General features: G+C 38.4%; 1 protein-coding gene across 6 annotated transcripts in view; it reads right to left on the minus strand.

Moving 5' to 3' along the window:
* The window catches only part of LOC108308452 (serine/threonine-protein kinase SMG1), a 71757-nt gene that overhangs the window by 33727 nt on the left and 15286 nt on the right, over nt 1-22744 (minus strand). For all 6 annotated transcript variants that reach the window (XR_005201206.1, XR_005201207.1, XM_037740533.1 and 3 more), the window contains exons 14-30: nt 21843-21997; nt 19622-19764; nt 19274-19475; nt 16142-16251; nt 15330-15477; nt 14794-14953; nt 13943-14063; nt 10573-10821; nt 9297-9581; nt 8054-8198; nt 7803-7941; nt 5727-5957; nt 5447-5624; nt 4400-4561; nt 3274-3491; nt 2924-3078; nt 869-1091 (exon numbers count right to left, since the gene is read on the minus strand). Coding sequence is in view for 4 of the 6 variants with exons in the window: in XM_037740533.1 (XP_037596461.1) it covers nt 869-1091; nt 2924-3078; nt 3274-3491; nt 4400-4561; nt 5447-5624; nt 5727-5957; nt 7803-7941; nt 8054-8198; nt 9297-9581; nt 10573-10821; nt 13943-14063; nt 14794-14953; nt 15330-15477; nt 16142-16251; nt 19274-19475; nt 19622-19764; nt 21843-21997 (3024 nt within the window). In the remaining 2 variants the exon portion in view is untranslated. The remainder of the gene's footprint in view (nt 1-868; nt 1092-2923; nt 3079-3273; nt 3492-4399; nt 4562-5446; nt 5625-5726; nt 5958-7802; nt 7942-8053; nt 8199-9296; nt 9582-10572; nt 10822-13942; nt 14064-14793; nt 14954-15329; nt 15478-16141; nt 16252-19273; nt 19476-19621; nt 19765-21842; nt 21998-22744) is intronic.

The following is a 22744-nucleotide window of genomic DNA, read 5'->3' on the forward strand; positions in this document are numbered from 1 at the left end:
CACACACACACACACACACACACACACACACACACAATGAAACTCAAATTTTGGCAAGTCCACGTAATAAACTTCATCCTTCATGTTAGTTTTCTTTCTTGTACTTCTAGCTATTTGCTCTGAATTTAGCACTCTGCATTTACTAAAGTTGGCTGCACTTTTTGTTTCTACATGTATCTTTTAATAGCTTTCTCATTGCTCAAGTTCAGTGAGAAATCAGCTAGGATAAAGGTAAGAGACAGAGAAAGGAGGGAGGGAGAAGGAAAAGCTGGAGCTACAAAGTGAAAAGCTAGAGCTACAAAGTAATAAGTTCCCCCAACTAATGGTGCTATTTGCTAGAAAAGATAAAGACCAAAGAAGAAAAACCAAAATATAAAAGGTAAGACTTCTCAAATATGTGAATACACTAATCATCCTGCACAGCATACGCGGAATTGATTCCAGAACGACTACTTGTAAAAATTTATGTTGTTACAGGTGATATTTTATCTGTTAGAAATGTTGAATGCTCTCCTCGTGAAAAACTACATAGGCACAAGATTAAACTTCCTATCTTTTATGAGGTGAATAAAGCAGGCAACCAATATTTAGCTCAGGGTCACAGCCCCTTCCCTTGGCTAATTTCTTCATGTGTTGTTCACCGGTGTGAACCTTCCACACATGAAAGATTAGGCACCTTTGTCCACTGATTTGCAAATTCTCAAACAAAACCACTTTTTTCTAAGTTCCTTATAAGCAACTGGCCACAGGCTGCCTTCTACGGGTTTATAAAATCTCTTACGGTCCAAGTAAGGAGTCCACTTATGTAAATTTCGTTATCTCATGGGAACTGTGCTGTTTCAGTAGTACACCTGGGATTATTCTGTACCTCTTTAAATGGAATCCAGCTGCTCCCAGGCTTTGCAGGGTTGGATGGGGTCTTCAATTTTTCCAGGGCATTTTCAATGGCATCACCATAGTTATCCTGAAACCATTTTTCATGAGGTGTTTCTGCAGTAGCCACTGTGATACTCCTTACGTGCTCCAAAGCAAATACAATGGGCTTCATCAAAGCTGTGTGCTTCTCCCGCATGATTGCAATTTTCTCTTCTCTGACCAAGAAGAAATTTTTATTCAAAAACTTACTGTATGTTAAAGTTTTACACAAACATGGAACAATTTAAATGTATCAATTCTTAAACAGCACCAAGAAATAAGTCTAAATAAAGCAATAACATGTTCACAAAGTAAATAACTAACAAAGAATTTTTTTTTTTTTTTTTTTTTAGACAGAGTCTTGGTCAGTTGCCAGACTGGAGTGCAGTGGTGTGATTTCGGCTCACTACAACTTCTGCCTCCCGGGTTCAGACAATTCCCCTGCCTCAGCCTCCTGAGAAGCTGGGACTACAGGGGCATACCACCAGGCCCAGCTAATTTTTTGTATTTTAGTAGAGATGGGGTTTCACTATGTTGGCCAGCATGGTCTTGATCTCCTGACTTTGTGATCCACCTGCCTCGGCCTCTGAAAGTGCTGGAATTACAGGCATGAGCCAGCAAGCCCAACCAAAAATTGTTTAAAAAAAAAAAAAATGCAGCTCATAAAAGAGGCAGCTCCTCTATTCAATGAATTAAATGACACAGGGAAAACAGGATATCCACATAATGAAGCAATAGCTCAAAATGGATCAAAGACCTAAACTTAAAAGTTAAAACTACAAAACACTTAGAAGAAAACATAAGGGAAAGGTTTCATGATACCAGATTTGGCAATGATTCCTTGGATATGGCACCAAAAGCACAGAGTAAATTGAGCTACATCAAAATCAAAACTTTTATAAATCAAAAAATACTACATACTATGAAGAGAATGAAAAGACAACCCACAAAATGGTAGCAAATATTTGCAAATCATGTATCTGATAAGGGTTAGTATCCAGAACACATAGAGAACTTCTACAATTCAACAATTTTAAAAAAAAACAAAAACCACAATTAAAAAATGGGCAAAGGATTTGTAATGACATTTCTCCAAAGATATGCCAATGACCAATAAAATACATGAAAGGATGCTCAACATCGCTAGTCATTAGGAAAATGCGAATCAAAACCACAAGGAGATACCACTTCACATCCACCATAACAGCTACTGTCAAAAAAAAAAAAAAAAAAAAAAAAAAAAAAAAAAGAAAGAAAGAAAAAAGAAGTATTTGCAAGATTAGGAAAAATTGGAACCCTCATGAATGGCTAGGAGGATTGTAAATCGGTGCAGCAACTGTGGAAAAGTTTGTCAGTTCCTCAGTTAGTTAGACGTAGAATTGCCATATCATCCAGCGAATTCACTGGATCATCCACAAAACATATACAAAATTCACATAAAATTATACAAATCTGGGACTTAAACAGATGCTTGTACACTAATGTTTACAGCAGCATCATTCAGAGCTAAAATGTAGAAGCAACTTAGCTGTCCAAAAACGGATGAAAAAAATGTGGTATAACCATACAATGTTATTCAGCCATGAAAAAAATGAAATTCTATCACATGCTACAACACAATGAACCTTGAGGCCATTATTCTAAGTATAAAAAGCCAGACACAAAAGGATGGTTACAGTATGATTCCACTTCTATGAGGTAGCTAAAATAGGCAAATTCATAGGGATGGCAAGTAGAATAGAGGTGACTAGGAACTTAGGTAAGGGAGAAATGAAGAGATAATCTTTAATGAGTACAGAGCTTCTTCTGTTTAAAATAATGAATAAGTTCTGGAAATGGACCATGGTGATGACTGTATAATATAGTGAATGTATTTAATGTCACTGAATTGTACACCTAAAAATGATTAAAATAGTAAATTTTATGTTATTTATACTTTGATACATTTAAAAAAAAAAAAGAGAGAGAGGCAGCTTCACCATCTCAGGACGAGTGTAGGGAAACATACTTGCGTAAGGTGTTGTTGTTCTGGACTCTCTTCACCTCATCTTCGAGCTGCTGAATTCGTCTCAGGACGTACATGTGTTGCTGCAGCAAAACTCCTAGCCAGAGCTCATCCCAGAGCACAGTGACCCTGCGCAGTTCAGCCACGAGCATCTGAACCTGCATACACAGCACACCCAAACAGCTCATCTATAAGTCTACGCAAAGCATAGTTCTTCAAACACTGGACTTCATAAGTTAAGTGTGTGCAATTTGTGTTCATTATACAATTAGAGAACACTGACTAATGATTGTCAAAAGCCATTTTGATTATTCTATAAAAAATTCTTCTACAACATGCGAGTTTCTTTGTACCTGTAACACCATGGTTGGGTTTGCAGAGGACAGCTTATCTACAATTTTGCTGTAGCAATCCTGCATCATGGCTTGGTCTTCATTTAATCCACTTTTAGGTTCATCCTTAATGCTATCCTGAGATGCAGGAGGACTTCCTCCCTCGCATTCGGAAACCAGCAATTCTTCTCCTTGAATATTGCCAAGTAAAGTTGGAATTGCAGAGGAAAATTTATTTCCTATAATGAAATAGGAGGACAAGGAATGCTTTGAATATTTCTTTCACGTGCATATGCTGAGTTAGGGAAAACACTGACATAGATCTATTTGACTCAAGAGCACTCATTGAACTGATGTGCCTTCCATACATTACACTGATTAAAGACTGTGGATATTCAGTCTTTTTATAAGTTCAGCTTTCATACTTATTAACATTATAAGCTAATGGAAGATATATGGGAGAAAGATAATAAGCGTCTAACAATATTCTTCAAGCTGGAGTTCAAAACTTGGCATAATTCTTTTTTTTTTTTTTTTTTTTTTTTTTTTTTTTTTTTTTTTTTTTTTTTTTTTTTTTTTTTTTTTGGAACGCTGTATATCCCTGTTGGAGTACAGTGGCACAATCTTGGCTCACTGCAACCTGTCTCCCGGGTTCAAGCAATCCTTGTGCTTCTGTTTCCTGAACAGCTGGGACTTCAGGTGTGCACTGCCTCACTCGGCTAATTGTTTGTATTTCTTAGTAGAAATGAGGTTTCACCATGTTGGCCACGCTAGTCTCAAACTCCTGACTTCAAGTGATCCACCCGCCTTAGCATCCCAAAGTGCTGGGATTATAGGTGTGAGCCACCTCACCTGGCCAAAACTTGGTATAATACTCTTCTAAGAGTTACAGCTCAGTGAACCTGGTAGAGTTACTCCATTTCTCCACATCTTGGTGGATAATTGTCAAGACTACAGATAATGTGCAAAGCACATGTCCTGGTGCCAGATCCACAGTAATTACTCCCTCAACAAATGCTAATCGTTACTATTAAAAAACCGACAAACTCTAACAACTCTGGAACATAAAGCTTAAAAAATTTGACCTAACAAACATTATTGGCACAGTAATTTATACTTAAAGTAGCAATATTTGAATATTCCGTACCTGAAGCCTGGGATTCACTACTAAGCGATATGGTACCCACTATTGCAGGATACAATATGAGATGTGGGGAATCTTGAGCCACGCGACAGAGAAGGTTACAAATGCTTTGGCGCACATACACTTCAGGGTGGTTTAAGCGTGAGAAAAGTTGTGGAATAATTCCTTCAGGATAAGGAGAGAAAGACAAAGTTATTTAAATCTAAGAAGAAACTATCAGCATTGTAGATTGAACACATAAAACCTGATGTGTGTGTCAGCATTAGTACAAATTTTAAGAGTTCAAATTTCTCCCTGTGATAATAAAGAACCATACACAATAATTCTTGATTTGCAAATCTGGTTAAGGTTGGTTTAGGTACAGCACTATAATCAAAGTCCAGGGCAACTCAAAAATGTTGTGGAGAAAAGTATCTTTTGTGAATGCCTACAAACAAGGCAGACACAGACAATTTTTATATAGAGAGGGTATATAAAACCTTTTGAAAAATTTTCACCACCCTCTCCAAAATTCATTTTCTTTTCTTTTCTTTTTTTTTTTTTTTTGAGACGGAGTTTCACTCATGTTACCCAGGCTGGAGTGCAATGGCGCGATCTCGGCTCACCGCAACCTCCGCCTCCTGGGTTCAGGCAATTCTCCTGCCTCAGCCTCCTGAGTAGCTGGGACTACAGGCACGCGCCACCATGCCCAGCTGATTTTTTGTATTTTTAGTAGAGACGGGGTTTCACCATGTTGACCAGGATGGTCTCCATCTCTTGACCTTGTGATCCACCCGCCTCGGCCTCCCAAAGTGCTGGGATTACAGGCTTGAGCCACCGCGCCCGGCCACATTTTCTATATAAAAAGCTCCTGTGTCTTTCAGCTTCCCATTTCTTGTAAAGATGGGAAGAAAAGTCCTAGTGATGTAACAAGCAGTGCACGGTGTCCTAGGAACTAATCTGGCTGTTCCTTCACAGGTTTAAATAATAAACATAAGAAAAACACTTTTTAAAATCTTATATATCCTACTGAGAAACAATTTTTCCTGAAACATTTTATGCAGGTCTCACCTCTCCAAGGCGCAGTGGGTGTCGTTTCCAAGCCGTGCTCCAGATACTGCCGAAGCTCGCCAGCGTGCTTCACGAGCAACCGCAGCAGGCGCAATGTGGCCATCACAATCACGTCATCAGTGCTCTGTTCTGCTCTGTGACTTAAATGCAGCCTAGGGTCATCCTCATCTAAAGGAATCTAAGAGTGAAAGGTGAGGGGAATAAATAAGAAAATATTCAGAACACTACTTTTGTTTAATAAGGTTCCAAATGAATTTTCTTAGAACACTGTGCTACATACTTGACCAGCGTTGAGTTTAAGGAAAGTAAAGTATGCACTGCAAGAGAGTTTGTAGAGGCTGAATATTCTGTCTACAACTTTCCTCCACACTTTAATAACTCCTTCAGTTGCACTTTCATCAAGTTCTGAAAGCCATGGGCAGCTTGATAGTAACTGACGCCAGATAACATCAACCATGTCATCTTCTTCATTATCTTCACTCTCAGTTATCTGAAGCGTTATATCTTCATCCTGAAGAGGAATTGTGCACAAAATGCTATTTTAAATACAAACTGAAAAGGGGAAAAGTATGTAATTCGACTATCATAAAAACATTCTTCTCATATATGATAAAATTATCGCACATTTAGTGTTATACACACTAAGTTAATGTGAGTATGCTTCTCTTTATGATGTATTTACTAATATGAAGACAACAAAGAATATAAGCTTTTAGCAAAGATTAGACTTTTCAGGGGTTTTTTTGTTCCTTAAATGCTTCCAAATTACAATACAGTATTCTGCCTGCAGAATTTTTTTTTTTTTTCCTTGAGACAAAATATCAGGGCTGGAGTGCAATGGCACGATCTCGGCTCCCTGCAACTCAGCCTCCTGGGTTCAAGCAATTCTTATGCCTCAGCCTCCTGGGTAGCTGGGATTATAGGTGCCCGCTATCATTCCCGGCTGACTTTTTGTTGGCCAGGCTGGTCTCAAATTCCTAAGTGATCCGCCCGCCTTAGCGCCCCCAAAGTGCTGGGATTACAAGTGTGAGCCACCATGCCCAGCCTATGCTTGCAAAAAATTAAGCACAACCTGCTCAAAGTTTGAGGCTGAATGTAGACAGAACAGTAAACCGCATTCTCTTTATAGTACTATGCATGTATCAGACACCAGCTTAGTCAGAGACTTAGATATGCTGCTGTTTACAGAAAGAACTGATCGATATAGCTTAGCCTGGCAAATACAATCCATGCCTGTGAGGACTGCAACCAAATGATATATTGCTTCGGCATTCTAGAATTGACAGAACTCCGAGGAGAGACAGTATTAACCCTGCAGACCTAGTCCATTGTTATCAACTATGGCTACACATTAGAATCACCCAGTAAGTTTAAATACATACAACACACACACACAAACACACACACCCTTCATTCAGAATATCTGGGAGTAAGTTTCATGCACTGGCATATTTTAAAAGCTCACAAACCAGCCAGGCACAGTAGCTCACACTTATAATCCCAGTACTTTGGGAGGCTGAGGCAGGAGGATCACCTGAGGTCAGCAGTTCGAGACCAGCCTGGCCAACACTGTGAAACCTTGTCTCTGCTACAAACACAAAAAAAATTAGCCAGGTGTGGTGGTGCATGCCTGTAATCCCAGCTACTTGGGAGGCTGAGGCAGGAGAATCGCTTGAACTTGTGAGGTAGAGGTGGCAATGAGCCGAGATTGCGCCATTGCACTCCAGCCTAGCAACAAGAGCAAAACTCTGTCTCTCAAAAACAAAAGAAAACAAAACAAAACAAAGAAAGCTTCACAACCGAGGGTGGGTTAAGAACTTAAAATTTCTGATAAGAGCAATTAAAAGAGAAATTTAATTTACATACAATGAAATTCTCTTTTTTTTTTCTTTTGAGAGTCTCACTCTAACACCCAGGCTGGAATGCAGTGGTGTGATCTCGGCTCACTGTAACCTTCAAGTGGTTCTCCTGCCTCAGCCTCCCTTGTAGCTGGGATTATAGGCATGCACCACCATGGCCTGTTGATATTTATACTTTTAGTAGAGATGGGGTTTTGCCTTGTTGACCAGGCTGATCTTGAACTTCTGACCCCAAGTGATCCACCCACCTCGGCCTGCCAAAGTGCTGGAATTACAGTGCCCAGCCAACTTCACCTATTTTTAACAGGAATCTAATGAAATGCCTTGATTTCTCAAAAGAAGTAAATTCTTCTTAGACAAATATAACTCATCTTAAAACGTAAAGTTTTAATTTACAACAATAACTGCTAAGCCCCATTCAATATTTAATCAAATATATATGTTTAATTTTTTAATATGGAGCAGCAATCTTGCCCCAAGCACCATGTTTTCCTTGCCTGAATCCCCGCCGGCCGACACACAGCCTGTCCAAGAATACCATATATTCTCTCTTTCTCCTCCTCAGTTATAGTGTCTGGAAGCAGATTTTGAACTTCAGATTTTTCTCTAGGCAGCAGGCGAACACCTTCTCCCTGACTATAAAGATAAACAAGTCACCAATATTTTAGCTACCAAAACTTCACCATATCAGGAGACATTTAATTATTTATTTTTCCAATGCAAAAATAAACTACACATTTAAACATACCTGGCATTGTCAACCACCTTTCTGCCCCACCTATAAGCCCAGCTGGCCAATGCTGCCCAAGATTTGGCTACTTCAGGTGCCTGTACTGAAGACAGGTGATACAACTGTCCCAAAATGAAGTCAGGTTCTCCAACTCCAATATGCACTGCCATAATGGACAAAAAATAATAAAAGAACTCAACGATGTTACATTCACAAATTCCTAATGACATTCCCATTAGCATTTTAGGTTTTCATCTGCAAGCAATAAAAAGCTCCATAATATTACTGTACATAACTTGAATAAATAAAGTACAAATATGAATTATGCTCTCTTAAAGACTGGTATGTTGAAATGAATTCATTATATGTTTCCCAAGTAAGCTTAGATTATCTCCTGTGGAAGACATCAATGGCTTTCATGACACTGAACATTGTCAACAGTCATTGTGAGCTGTACTGTAGAAAGTCTTGCATTATGAATCTGACTGGCTATTTCCTCATGATCAGATTGACTTTAATTATTCGGCAAAAATAACAGGTGATAAGTGCACCATTTCATTCATACAGACTCATGAGGCAAACATCTTCATTCCCTTGTCAGAGGTGAAGAAACTGTCAAATATAGTGCACTTGCAATGGTCACAAGACATATCCTTTATGAATATCAAGACCCTATCTATCGAAATTATTAACACCAATCTAAGTAATTAAACTCTTAGTCTTCAGAACAACAAAATTAAGATATATTCTCATGTTTCAGCAAATAAAATCGTCTCCCAAATTCTCTTTCAAATTTTAAAAACAGGAGAATGGTGCCTTCCACAACAGGCACTCAAACATTGAAAGAATCAACTACCCTATCTGTAAGATATCTTTCTGTTACTAGCTTATGTCAGAATGGGAAACATGAATCTTTCTATAGGTTCTGTGTTCCACCAAACAACAGGAACACAGGTAACTATTTTAAATCTTTGTTGCTCCTTCTATGGTGAGGTGAAATTTTAGATGTGAGGGGTAGGATCTTATTGCCAGCAAAAAACATCTAAGTCCATAAAAGCAAATTGCCCTGGAAGCAGAGTTCAGTGACTTCCAAAATGGCATTCGATCCTTAATATGTCTTAGTTATTTCCTGACAATGAAATAAACTCAAATTCCACAGATACACTTTTTCTGGAAAATTATAGCCAGCATAACATTATAGACTTTAAAATAGAAAAAATATAACTTCTAAAATATTTTAAAGCTAATAAAGAAACTCTACCTGTAGATTCGCTCTCAATCCGAGGATACTCTTCTTCCACTGCATTAACAGATGGCAGTTCTATTAAAGTGAGTAGGTTTTTAGACAAAGTAGAGAGACCTGTGAAGTTCTGTTGATGCTGAGCTCTGTAAACCTGTTTCAGCTGTCCTGAAATTTCTTTCCATTCTGCCTGGATCCATTTAGCCAGTGTCAGAATTGACTTAGCAACTGCATATTCAGCTTTTGCAGACTTACAGAAAGATATGGCACAAGAACTCAACATTTCCATTGCATGTGTTGACTGACCTACAGAAAACCATAAAGTCAGAACTTTGAATCTTTAAAAGCAAATGATGGAGGGAGGCTCTTGGGTTAGGAAACAAAAAAGCAAATGACTGGGCTGGGTGCGGTGGCTCATGCCTGTAATCCCAGCACTTTGGGAGGCTGAGGTGGGTGGATCATGAGGTCAGGAGTTCAAGACCAGCCTGGCCATCATGGTGAAACCCCATCTTTAATTTTTAAAAAAAAAAAAAAAAGGCAAATGACTAACATTATTTCAGTGCAAAATAATCAACTTTAAAAAAAAATAAAATAGATACAGGACCTCACCATGTTGCTCCAGGATGGTTTCAAACTCCTGGGCTCAAGCAATCCTACTGTCTTAGCCACCCAAAGTGCTGAGATTAAGGGCATGAGCCACCATGCCCAGCCAAAACGCTACACTTTTTTTTTTTTTTTTTTTTTTGGAGACAGGGTTTCACTCTGTTTACCCGGGCTGGAGTACACAGTAGCACAATCAGGGTTCACTGCAACTTCAACTTCCAGGCTCAAGCAATTCTCCTACCTCTGCCTCTCAAGTAGCTGGACTACAGGCATGTGCCACCAAACCCCGCTAAGTTCTTCGAATTTAAGTATAGCTGAGGTTTAGCTCTGTTGCCCAGGCTGGTGTCAAACCCCTAGGCTCAAGCAATCCTCCCACCTTGGCCTCTTAAAAGTGCTGGGATTATAGGCATGAGCATCTGGCCCAAAATAGTAAAGTTAAAAAAACAGGTAAATTCAGTGATCAGTGACCTCTGGAAACATTTCTTACTTTAATACATTGCAACAAAATTCTTTTAAAAGCACTGAGTTATAAAGATAAGTCAGTATCAAGTAATTTATTATTCAGGATGCAAATATTCTGCAACAGCTGGAAAAGATCATCTTTCCTATTACTACCTTATACATACATACACAGTAACATTAATATACACATTTTTATTTTACTTGTGTATTAACCATAATTCATTTTACTAACCTGCTGTATATAGCAATTTGGTTTTTTCAATGTCAAGTTCAGGCCCCCATTTTTCATCCACCTGACCTTGAGTTGATAGTTTTTTAAAATGTTGGACTAAATCCTGTGCAGTGGTAGTCTTTCCCAGCTGAACTTCACTGCACTGTGCCAGCAGTCTTGTTGCAAGGGACACATTCCCTCGTTTTCTAGCAAATTTTGCTGCTGTTAGACCTAATTCCATGAGATGGCTTCTAATTGGGACTGTTTGTTCTGAAGAGAAGAAAATGTTTTATTAGTCCCTGATTTGTCTACCCAGATTGCATGGAAACATGGCCAAAAAATTATTCCCCAACTATATCTCTTCCATACCACTTCCTGAAACAAAGATAACTCATCCTCAAATCCCTAGCTGCTAGCATAGTGCTTGAGATACAATGAACAAGGTTTGCTAAATTAAATGTATACAATGAAGTAGAGCAAAGTAAAATCATTCACTTTAAGAAATTTTTTAGTTTCTGAATCTTTGGCAAAAAGCCTGGGCCAAAGGGTAGGGAAAATAGGGAAGGCTAAACCATCCCCCCCAACTTCTTCTCTAAGTACCCTCTGCCCTTCAATTATTCTCTTGGTTTTCTTCCTACCTTGCTGAAGAATCCTTCTCAGTCTCTTTCTCTTCCATCACTCATCCATTAAACACCGGTGCTCCTTGGACTCAGTCCTAGGCTCTCTACTCTTCCCACTGCATACTCTCCCTGGACATCATCATCTTTTCCTGTGACTTCAATTACCACAGAAATGCTGACAACCATTGAATCTTTACCCAGACCTGCCAAGTGGTCACCTACACTCTATTTATTTCAAGAGTGCTTCCAATAATGTCAGTCATGTCAAATGGAGTTCATTTTCCACCACCCTCCAAACCTCTTACTATCTTCTTCCCTTTTCCCCTTCTCAAGGAAGGGCACAGGATCAGCCTGGCTGCCTATGCAAGTACTTGGCAACCATCATAGACTTTATCTTCAACCCTCTTAACCCATTTGCTTTCTTCTTTCCCTACTGCCACCCTAGTTACCCTTTTTAGCAGAGGCTTCAGCCTAACTTAGTACCTTTATCCCCATTCTTATACTCTTCTAATCCACTCTCCAACTTGCAACTGAAATGATATCACACAAAGGGTAAATCTAAACCTTTAACTTCCCTGCTTAAAAGTCTCTGATGACTTCTCACTGCCATTCTGACAAATCCTCAACTCCTGAATTCGGCCGTCACTGATGCTTTCGAGCATTCCATTCCAATCTCAGTCTCATCCAGCTCCATCTCTTCCTACTCTCTTAGGTGAACTGAGTCATCTAAGAATCATCATTTGCTCTGGCCTGCACACATTTTTTCTAACCAAATCAGCCTGCCTTCTTTCTCATCTCTATCTTCCTTAAGTTTCAGCTTAAATGTTACTTCCCCAAGTCTTCTTCTGATTCTTAAGATTAAATCAGATGCCCTCATTATTTGCTATTCCTTGTTGTGATTTTTTTTTCGTTTGTTTTTAGAGACAGGGTGTCATTCTGTCACCCAGGCTGGAGTGCAGTGGCATGATCAGAGCTCACTGCAGGCTTCATTTCCCAGGCTCAAGCAATACTCCCACCTCAGGCTCCTAAGCATTTGGGACTACAGACACATGCCACCACACTCAGGTGATTTTTACAATTACTCTAGTAGAGACAGGGTCTCACTATGTTGGGTCACCATGTTTGAGGTCAGTTTTCCCTGCCAGAATCTACAATCTCCTTGATCGCCATTATATTCCAATGTGGAGCATAGTACCTGGTAAAAAGCACATTTGACCAGTACTTGCTGAATACAGAAATGAAAAAACAAAGAGGAATGGAGTTCTGTCTCTGAATATAACTGCTGGTTACTGACCTTTCTTCTCGATTTAAAAACTTATGTGATATAAAAAGAACTAGCTAAGTATGGTGGCTCACGTCTGTAATCCCTATTACTAGAGAGGCTGAGGCATGAGAATCTCTTGAACCCGGGAGGCAGAGGCTGCAGTGAGCCAAGATCGTGCCACTGCATTCCAGCGTGGGCAACAGACTGAGACTCTGTCCCAAAACAAACAAACAAAGGAGACTGGAAAAAAGATGAGGGTACTTGTGAAGCCATATTATACAACACACTCTGTCCCAGGACTTCTATATACCTTGTCTCATCTCATAATCCCATATAAATCCCTACAAGTATCTCACAAGAGGGGTAATCCCCATAAAACTGAAAAAGAAAGCAGTCCGGAAATTCAATGATTGGCCCTAAGATTCCTCAACTGGCAAACATCGGGCCAATGATCCAACCCTGGGTATGTTTGGCAGTGAGAAACCAATTGAGTCACAGCTGCAAGTAACTACCCTGCAGTAGAAGTCCCTATCTTAGCTGCTAGCTTATGTGACATTTAACACTCAAATTTACTCAGCAACACCAGCTATCACATTTTCAACTAAAGCTCCACAGCATTCTGACAACTTTTCGTTTTACAGCAATAAACGGTTAGCATCTTTTTGACATATACATATTTATACAAATAGTAATTCTCTAGCTATTCATTTGGAGTATATAAAACTCAACATTCATAGTATATTTTATGTGACAAAGAACTTATGTTCAGAACACAAAAACAAGTCGTATGTCTTCATTAAAAATAGGTCAAGAATTTGAACAAACATTTGAAAACTAAAATATATAATACTTGCTATGCAAATGAAAATATACTCATCATTATTAATCATCAGGAAAATGTAAATAAAACTATGAGATACCACTACATACTCACTCCAGTGATCAAATTTCTTTGAAAGCTAAGCCATGTAACCCAACAATTTTACTCGCAGGCATTCACTCAAGAGAAAGATAAATAAACGTCCACTCAAAGACTTGCACTTGATGTTGAGAGCAACTTTATACTTACCAGCCCAATTAAAGAAAAAAAAAAAAAACCCCAAAATCTATCAAAGGATGAAGGGAGAAATAAACTGTTGTATATGCATACAATAGAACACTACTCAGTAATAAAAAGAACTGTATTCCTGAAACATGCAACACAGGTGAACCTTAAAAATATCATGCTAAGCAAGAGAAGCCAAGCACAAGAGAATACGTTGCTAGGATTTCATGTACATCAAACTTTAGTAAAAACAAGTCTAATCTACAGTGACAGAAGGGTTAAATGAGGAACCTTTGGGATAAGATGGTGTTCTGTATCTTGATTGTATCAGTGGTCATACAAGTAAAGACATGTTAGAACACAGCAAATCATACACTTAGAATGTGTGATATATACCTTGATAAAGCAAAATTTTAAAAAAATCTTTCATTGTCTCTTAAGAAAAAAAAAAAAACCACTCACCTTTAATTTTCTCCAACAACTGATTCTGGTACATAGTATACCTTAATGCCTGCATCCATGGCCTCACATCATGCTGTTTACATGAACGTAAAGCTTCACTGAAGAGCGGAATAAGACAGTCCTGACAGGAAAAAACCAAGATTACTTAACGTAAAACAGGCTCTTGATTTATTTGCAGATACACAGCAAGTCTTAAGTCTAAGACTGCAACATAGTTTGGCTACTTCAAATTGATTACAGTTTTATCTATTATACTATACCCTTACATCACTTATCTTCTACTCGCAAGTGGCAAGCACACAGTAAGAGAATACCTTTTGCTTTGTAGAGAAATTTTCTTCAGAATAGTAAGTCTAATTTATCAATATACTTAATAAAGCACACTACAAAAAAAAAAAAATCACAGCACATTTACTATAAAGCAGACTGCTAAAGTGCAGAAAAACATTACAACTAAAGCTTTATAATGAAGTTCTCAAAGATCATCTTTCCTTTGGAGGCTCCAACTCTGAATTTTACCCTATTTGGAACGAGGAGGAAAGATCTTTGTTTGCAGCAAATCTAAAATTTACATAATCTGCCTAAAGGAACTGTCTTTCACACACCACCTTCCACCCCCAAAATAAGAGAAAAATTAAGCAATTTGCCATTCTTGAGATTATCTCAGGTCCTTCCATCTGCCCCACGTACTTCTCAAATGAAAGTCTGTCTGAAAACAACATGTTAGATTCCTGGATTTACTAGCTTGTCCAACTAAAAATCCTATTTTGAAAAACTCAAAAAATAAGGTCTTTGTTCTACAATAGTGGCCATTAACAGTCATAAGAATATGCTTGTAAAAATATACAGACCTCTGTTGAAAGCTTGTTAGAAACTGTGTTCTCCAAAGCAGATGAGCAATACAGCTGCAAGGTACTTAGAACTGGCAAAGACTGTGAAACTGTTAAAGTAGAAAGTCTCAGAGGTCCAATAGCGATGCGGGATGTTTGCTTCAAGTACTTTACCACATTTCTGAAACAAAATGTTTGCTGTCAATTAATTAATGAAAATTGTCAACTCACAACCATTGAAGGAATAAAGCAATTGATAAGATGCTATCAAACTGGTGCATCCACAGTTAGGGGGAAGAGGAGCAGCCTACTCTATAATAAAATGCTAGCGGCAAGTCAAGACATGCTTTCGAGAATTTTTTACATTTTATTTCATTTAAACCTCAGTATATGTTGGCAGGGAGCATTCATATGTCATATGACTTCTACAACTAAAATGAAGCTATTAGCACTAGTATTTAGTAATCTAGTAACTCTCTTTCCAGCCCTCCTCACCCCATGTATGTTTATCATATGATATATACAATGTACATTTACCTCATCAAGATTAAACTTACTCTGTTATAGACTGCCACTTCTGATCTTGTTCTATAGGGTTTAAAGCAGTTGCCAAACAAACAGAACTTCTCAACAATTGAACTTCAATGGATTTCTGAAGTTCCCTTGGATCTGGACTTAACATATTAGGAAGCAGTTTTTTCATATCTACAGAAGTTAAGTAAGATGTCATTAAGTTAACATGCTTTTATTATACAATTTTGATTTATATCTGGCAGTAGTAAAAAAATAATCACCGATGATTATCTCCTTTAATATTTAAGTTAAGACAGCTAAACACTATAAGCATTACTGAGAGCTACATAAAAATCATTACTTCATACAAAATTACTGTATCTCAGACCCCTAAAAAGCAGTTGCCTTCAAAGGCTCAAAAATCAGTAAGTCAATCTACTATTTAAGGGAGCAAATCTAGACCTACATTAGCAAATCTTGCTCAACCCAGAATATTCATTCAACTTTTAAATAACATTCTATAAAGTGTTCCATTTGTGATAAAGAACTTAAGCCATATCAAGATCAAAATCAAGAAAAATATTTAGCTGAAGCACTACTTTGTCCTTTGTCAAATAAAATGGCCAGTTAAATCTCAAAGTATTAATGTAGCCATTTTTTTATTTGATTAATTTTAACTGCTTTTCATTTGCCAAATCAAACATAAATAGGGCAGCCCTAAATGTATTGCTCCACATGGGATTCTGCCCCCAAAAATGTAAAATAACTTCCAGATTTTCCAGGAAAATATACTAAGCCAAACATTTTAAGCAACTTGTCCATTAAAATATAATTTTAAAATTATTTTCTCAAATACCTATTTTTTCTTTTGATCCTCCAGCAAGTAGATTGATATTTTCTCCTGGTAACAATTCTAACTGCTCGGTACATTCAACAAATTCTCCAGACTCAAAACTGCTTAATGATCTGTAATTAAAATATCGGTTAGCTTGTATTCCTAATGCAGCCTGTGGAACCATTTAAAAAATAGTAATAATGAAAATTCTAGAAAGAAAGTATACAGCATTTTTCTGACAAAATTCCTTCCACAAGGATACCACCATTTTAGTTTTGGTTTTTTTGTTGAAGGTGTGACTACCATCCTAATTAGCACTCAAACTGGGGTAGCGAACCAGAAAGTCACAGCTACAGACATTCAGTGTCTCCTTCCTGTTTTCATGTGTTGCAGGCTGTTCTCTTCAGAGCCTAACACAGTAACAGTAGGCCTCTGCAGGGCAACTTTGACTCCCAGTTCTCTCCAAGCTGCCAGTGAGCTCCCTGCACGGTCTCACTCCTCACCTACAGCAAGAGCCCTTGCAGCTCTCCTAGCATCACAATCTTGTATCTCACTCCTGGCTTCTTTCACCACTGGCATCTCTCCCTCTCTCCCTTTCTACTTCTTTTTTCAAAAAATTCTTCTCTTTCATCTTCTTAAAGATAAAAAATAATGACACCTCTGAAATTCTTTCCTGCAGTCCTGCAACAACAATGCCAGGAAGACAGGCCCCATCTTCCCAGCTCTAGGCTGCCCCTTTCAGATCCCTCACCTGCCCCCATTTCCATGTCATGGGCTCACCAGCCAGGAAGAAAACACTGTTTCTCACTCTCTCTTTTCCATTGTTTCTCACTCTCTCTTTTCCATCTTTGCCGGTCGTTCTCACTGTGTCACTTCCTTACAACTCAGCCTGAAGCCCGTGCTGGAAAGGCACATCATCTGAATTATCCTGTGCCTGGTTCTACCTAGATCAGTGCAACCACTGGCTTTTCACTGGCTTCTCAGGGGTAGCCTTGGGTACTGGGCACTGATGAACTGCTGCCAACATATTCATCATTTCTGCCATTAAAAGCCCCTGAGTCTTCTCCAGTGGCAGGTTCTCCAAGTCCCCGCTATACTCTACCATGTCCTATGCTTTCAGCTAACATCTGAGTCCTCAGGGGGAAAAAAAAAAAAAAGCACAGGCTTTAATTTCCTCCACCCTTACCTCCAATCCACCATACACTGCCCGCCCAAAATCTGTCTATAGCATCTGTGACTGCTTTCCTTGAGGCACAGAAAAGGTAAGGTCCAGTTAATCTCCTGTTTCTTCAACCTATGCTTTCTAGTGGCTCCTTCTCCTTGGCCAAAAGAACATAATCTCTCCAATATCTAAAATAAACATCTATTTCCCTCCAGCAACAGCTTCCTATCCTTGACTTCAAGAAAAACTCGCTAGCTGGGTGTGGTGGCTCACGCCTATAATCCCAGCACTTTGGGAGGCTGAGGTGGGCGGATCACCTGAGGTCAGGAGACCAGCCTGACCAATATGGTGAAACCCCATTTTAAAAAAAAAAAAAAAGAAAAAAGAAAAAACTCGCTGACCAAATAACTTACCACAAGCTTTTCATTTTCAAATTTCTCTACCACTCATTATTCAATCTAACTTCTTCTGTCTCTCTATAAAACTCTTTTTCCTTATAATCCCTAGAGCATCTGACAAGGCTGACTAATCCCATCTGGATGTCCTACATCTAGGACACTTCCCTCCTCAATGTCCCTGTGTTTTTTTTTTTTTTTTTCCAATGGCTTTCCCTCCTATTCTTTCACAAAAATGCTAAACTAGGATTCTGACCCAAGGCTTCCTTCCTGTTCACTCACTATTCTCCAGAGGCTTATCTCTGGTTTGGTGGCTTACAAGGCTCTAGAGTATAGAGACTGAAAAGGAAAGAGGGCCTTTTCTGTGTGCTAATCATCTGGAAGTCTCTCAAGCTTAGACTTTATCCTTAGTTCCAAATCAGATTCTTAACAGCTTACCCAACAATCTCATCTGCACATTTCACTAGAAATCTTAAACATACCTTGTTGTTCTCTGCATGCTCCTACTCCAATTAATAGCATTGTTTCTTCTCCCTTTATTTACCATTGCCCCCACAAATCAATGGTCTCCATGCGTCCACATTCGCCCCCACCTGTTTCTTCACCATACCTCCAATTCCACTCTCTTTGCCATAGCAGAATGAACCACCAAGTCAGATCACAACACATCTCTGCTCAAATCCCACCTAAATTTTCGATCTTACTAGACTAACAGCCAAAGTTCTTTTCTCAGTTCCTAGCTACTTCTCTGCCTTTATATCCTACTGTTCAAGGTGCTCCTAACCACACAGACCTCCCAGCTATTTCCAGAATACTCCAAGCCCATCATTCTCACATCAGGTATGGGCCCAAAGGGCATCCTGATGGACATGACTTGACCTTGTGTCTTCCCTACCAAGAAAGTCAACTTCACCTAACTGCTTCCTTATGGCATAAAAAACGTAACTGAGATCCAACTAATCCTTTTATCAATGTTCTTTGTCTAATCTTTGCTTTAAAAGGTTGGAATTTGTGTCTGTTTTATGTGCTGCCTGGAATTAGTACTCGCTTAATGAAGCAATTACACATTAACCCATTTAGCAGAAGGCAAGGGTATCAGACAAAGTCTAATGACCTTTATCTTCCCAGCCAAGTGTCTGCAATAGAATGCTCAAATTTGAATTACAGAATTAACAAAAGCACAGAGGAATGAGAATAAAGTTTAATTTACAGATGTTCACAAACTCCTCATTAGAATAAATGTTTTTTATATATTCAGACCTAATTTAGAAACAAAGCCACCAAATGTGATTCCTTTTAAAGCAGTACAAATTTTTCTTTATATTCATTCTGACATAACCTTCAAATTGTAGTAAGGTTTTAGAATGACAGGTTCTGAGAATTAATACCAAATGGCCACCTCAGCAGTCTGTTTCCCATTATGCAAACACCTGCCTCATCTCTGATGTCAGTTTCCTGTTGTTATTTTCATAATGGCAGTCAATTAGAAATATAACCATGTTGTATTACTACATATGACCAACTTTATATTTTTTGCCATAAAGACATCATAGCTACTGGAAATTTTGTTTTATAATTGGAAAAACAAAGCCTTACTTTATATAGTTGAAGTCAGCTTTCAGGTTGAGGGAAGTGCTACTGGTACTCTTTTTCAAGTCATGGATAGCATTCTGCCATTCCTGCACAGCAGCCCAATCAGCAATTGAGATGTAGCACTCACATGCTTTATTTCCTAAATAATTTATAATCTCAGGGGAAGATTCGGTCGGTTTGGACAGCACAGTTTTCCTGGATTCACCTGAAAATATTTTATAAAATAAAAAGAGATTCAGATCAATTAGAAATATTTCAAAGAGCATAGAAACCTAAAACCATAAAATAAGATCATCAGTGCAAAATATCTTACTACAACTTTTGCTTTATTTAAAAATACTGAATGCTTACCGTTCAGAGAATGTTTCGGGCTGGCACTGTTACGCCCAGCATTAGCTAAGGTGAGCACAGATTTGTCAAAGCTGGAGATGCAGCAATCAACACCTGTCATGGCACACAGGTGTTCCTGGTACTCCACAGAGGCCTTTTCAAACCTGAAAAGCAAATTGAAGCAGTCTTATTTACTTATTTACTTATTTTTTGAGACAAAGTCTCGTTGTCACCCAGGCTGGAGGGCAGTGGCATGATGACCACTCACTACAACCCTGCCCTCCCAGGTTCAAGCAATCCTCCAACCTCAGCCTCCTAAGTAGCTGGGACTACAGGCACCCACCACCACACCTGGCTAAAACAAGGTTTAGCTATGTTGGCCAGGATGGTCTCAAACTCCTGGGCTCAAGCAATTCGCCCGCCTTGGTCTCCCCAAGTACTGGGATTTCAGGTGTGAGCCACCCAGCACGGCCTCAAAGTAGTCTTTTTTTGAAACACACATATCTCATTTCTCCCCACAACCTCCACAAAAATGGTGCAAGAATAAACTGAGTTAAAACAGTAAGTTGACTATGGCGAAGGGAGGTTTGATGTCTTCCTCACAACTATGAGACTAAATTTAAAGGTGGTTAAATGTTTTTTTTAAAAAGTAGACTGTATAAAAGAACTAGTGAAAAATACTGATAAGTAACTGATGTCAATGTGTGGAAAGGCTTTGCAGAAGGATAAATGCAAGAAAAGATGCACAAGTAAGAGATCTATATGCATAATGTTTAAACACAACATTAACATTAAAAACAAATTATAAATCAAGAAATTAGATAGCATCAACAATCTTAGTATAAAATAAAATGTCATAGATTAACACAGGAAAAATTGCAAGGCCATGAAGACATGATCCACGTTTAAAAAAAAATTGACAAATGGTCAATATATGGGGCAAGTTCTACTATTAGTCATTAATAAATATAGAAATGTAATTTATAAAAACTATTTTCACTGATGGTGGTAACAGCATTCTTGTTTCTCAGTAACTGTCAGTATCCACTAAGGTGAAAGGAAGGGGGTATTAAGGGTATTAACTGCAGCCATCTTTTCTGCAGAGTAACTTAGCAATAGAATATATCTAAGACTTATGGTTAGGCAGCCTTTCTTATAGTAAATCAGTTTGTAAGAATGGATTCCAAGAAAGTAATCTGAAATATAAGCAAAGATTTCAAGTGCTACGGTGCATTAACTTAGTAAAAAAATATCAGAAAGAACTTTAATGTCCAACAGTAAGAAATACGAAATTATGTTACACTCAACAAATACAAATCTTCATTAAAAATAACATTGTAGAATACTTAACATGGCAAATTTTTAAAAAAAATATTGAGTGGGAAAACCAGATCATAAAACCATGCACCTATGTACGCTGCTGTTTTGATGAAGAGTGGAGAAAACTACATGAAAGAAAAAAGCTGGGCATGGTAGCTCACGAGGTCAGGAGTACCAGACTAGCCTGGCCAAGATGGGGAAACCCCATCTCCACAAAAAATACAAAAATTAGCCAGGTGTCGCGGCAGGCACCTGTAATCCCAGGAGAATCGCTTGAACCTGGGGGGTGGAGGTTGCAGTGAGCAGAGATCAAGCCATTGCGACAGAGCGAGACTCTTGTCTCAAAAAGAAAAAAGAACTACAAATACCTTTGGATATGAAATTGTGGAACTACAAAAGCACACATACCAGAAGTCACCACAAAGATATGAAAGTATGAGCAGTTATTTTTATTTTCCTAAATTTGCAAGATTTCATTAAACTAACATAAATAGACACAGAATATTATGGTACAAGCTCCTTCACCTGGAACAAGTAGATGAGTCTGAATGTAGGGTTCACAGGACTAATGAGCAAATACTCTGACAATAAAGCGTAATTTGTATCAGACCCTGAGGGGGAAGGGGCTCAAGTAGGGATCAAGTTCAAAAGCATTTATAAAACAAGTGACAGGTCTTTTTTTACAGTGTAATTTCCCACTAATTCTTAAGAAAGGCACCAAGAATTGTTGCTAAAGAACAAATTAAAGATGCCTCCTGGTGAAGTGATTTATAGCAAGCTTCAATTGGTGAATTCGAACAAAGCTGTTGCAACATTTGAAATCAAACAAAGCTGTTGTAACATTTAACTACAATGTCAGTGAATAAAACAAAGAATTTAAACATTAGGTAATACTACACCCTTTTCCTTTCTTCCAACCTACCTCCCTTCAGCCTGTTGAGCTACTGAGTTAATCCACAGAAGATTTTTTCCAACAATAGATGATGACCAGACAGCAATTCCCTGTATAGCTTCAGGACAATGAAGTTCACACAGTGCTTCTACCACCATCATAATGGTTACTTCCAATTCATTCCCCTGAAAATGGCATTCAGAAAAATTAGTCACAGACCCCAATGCCATTAAAACATAAATTCCTACTAAATTTACAACTGTGCAGTCTATGCCTACTGAAAGCCAAATGTATTTAACAGTTATTTTTCACAACTTTAACATTAACTCAGAATTCTTTAAAATGTTACATATGAATAGCCACAAAGGATGACTAACAGAACCTTAGCAACATGTGGATGTTGTTTGTACCCCCACCCCAAAGTTACCCAAACATTTAACCTGTGGCCTCTGTAGAAATAACACATGGAGTAAAAAGAAAGCAAAAATTAAATATAAACAAACATGAATTAAAGAATGTTTAAGTTCATGTATTTGAATATTGCTTAACATTACCTGAATTGCTAAACATTTGTTGATTTTGGATTCCAGCTATTTACTGTGAGCCCACTTTTGAGCCAGAAATTAATCAAGCATTTGCCATACATTATAAAAACAATTCCTCCTGGCCAATGCGGTGGCTCATGCCACTAATCCCAGCATTCTGGGAGGCAGAAGTGGGCGATCACTTGAGGTCAGCAGTTCAAGACCAGCCTGGCCAACATGGTGAAACCCTGTGTCTGCTAAAAATACAAAAATTAGCTGGGTATGGTGGTGGGTGCCTGTAATCCCAGGAACTGAGGCAAGAGAATCACTTGAACCTGGGAGGCAGACGTTGCAGTGAGCTGAGATCACATAACTGGACTCCAGCCTGGGCGATAAGAGTAAAATTGT

Source organism: Cebus imitator, unplaced genomic scaffold, assembly GCF_001604975.1.
Source record: "Cebus imitator isolate Cc_AM_T3 unplaced genomic scaffold, Cebus_imitator-1.0 Scaffold85, whole genome shotgun sequence".
NCBI lineage: Eukaryota > Metazoa > Chordata > Mammalia > Primates > Cebidae > Cebus > Cebus imitator.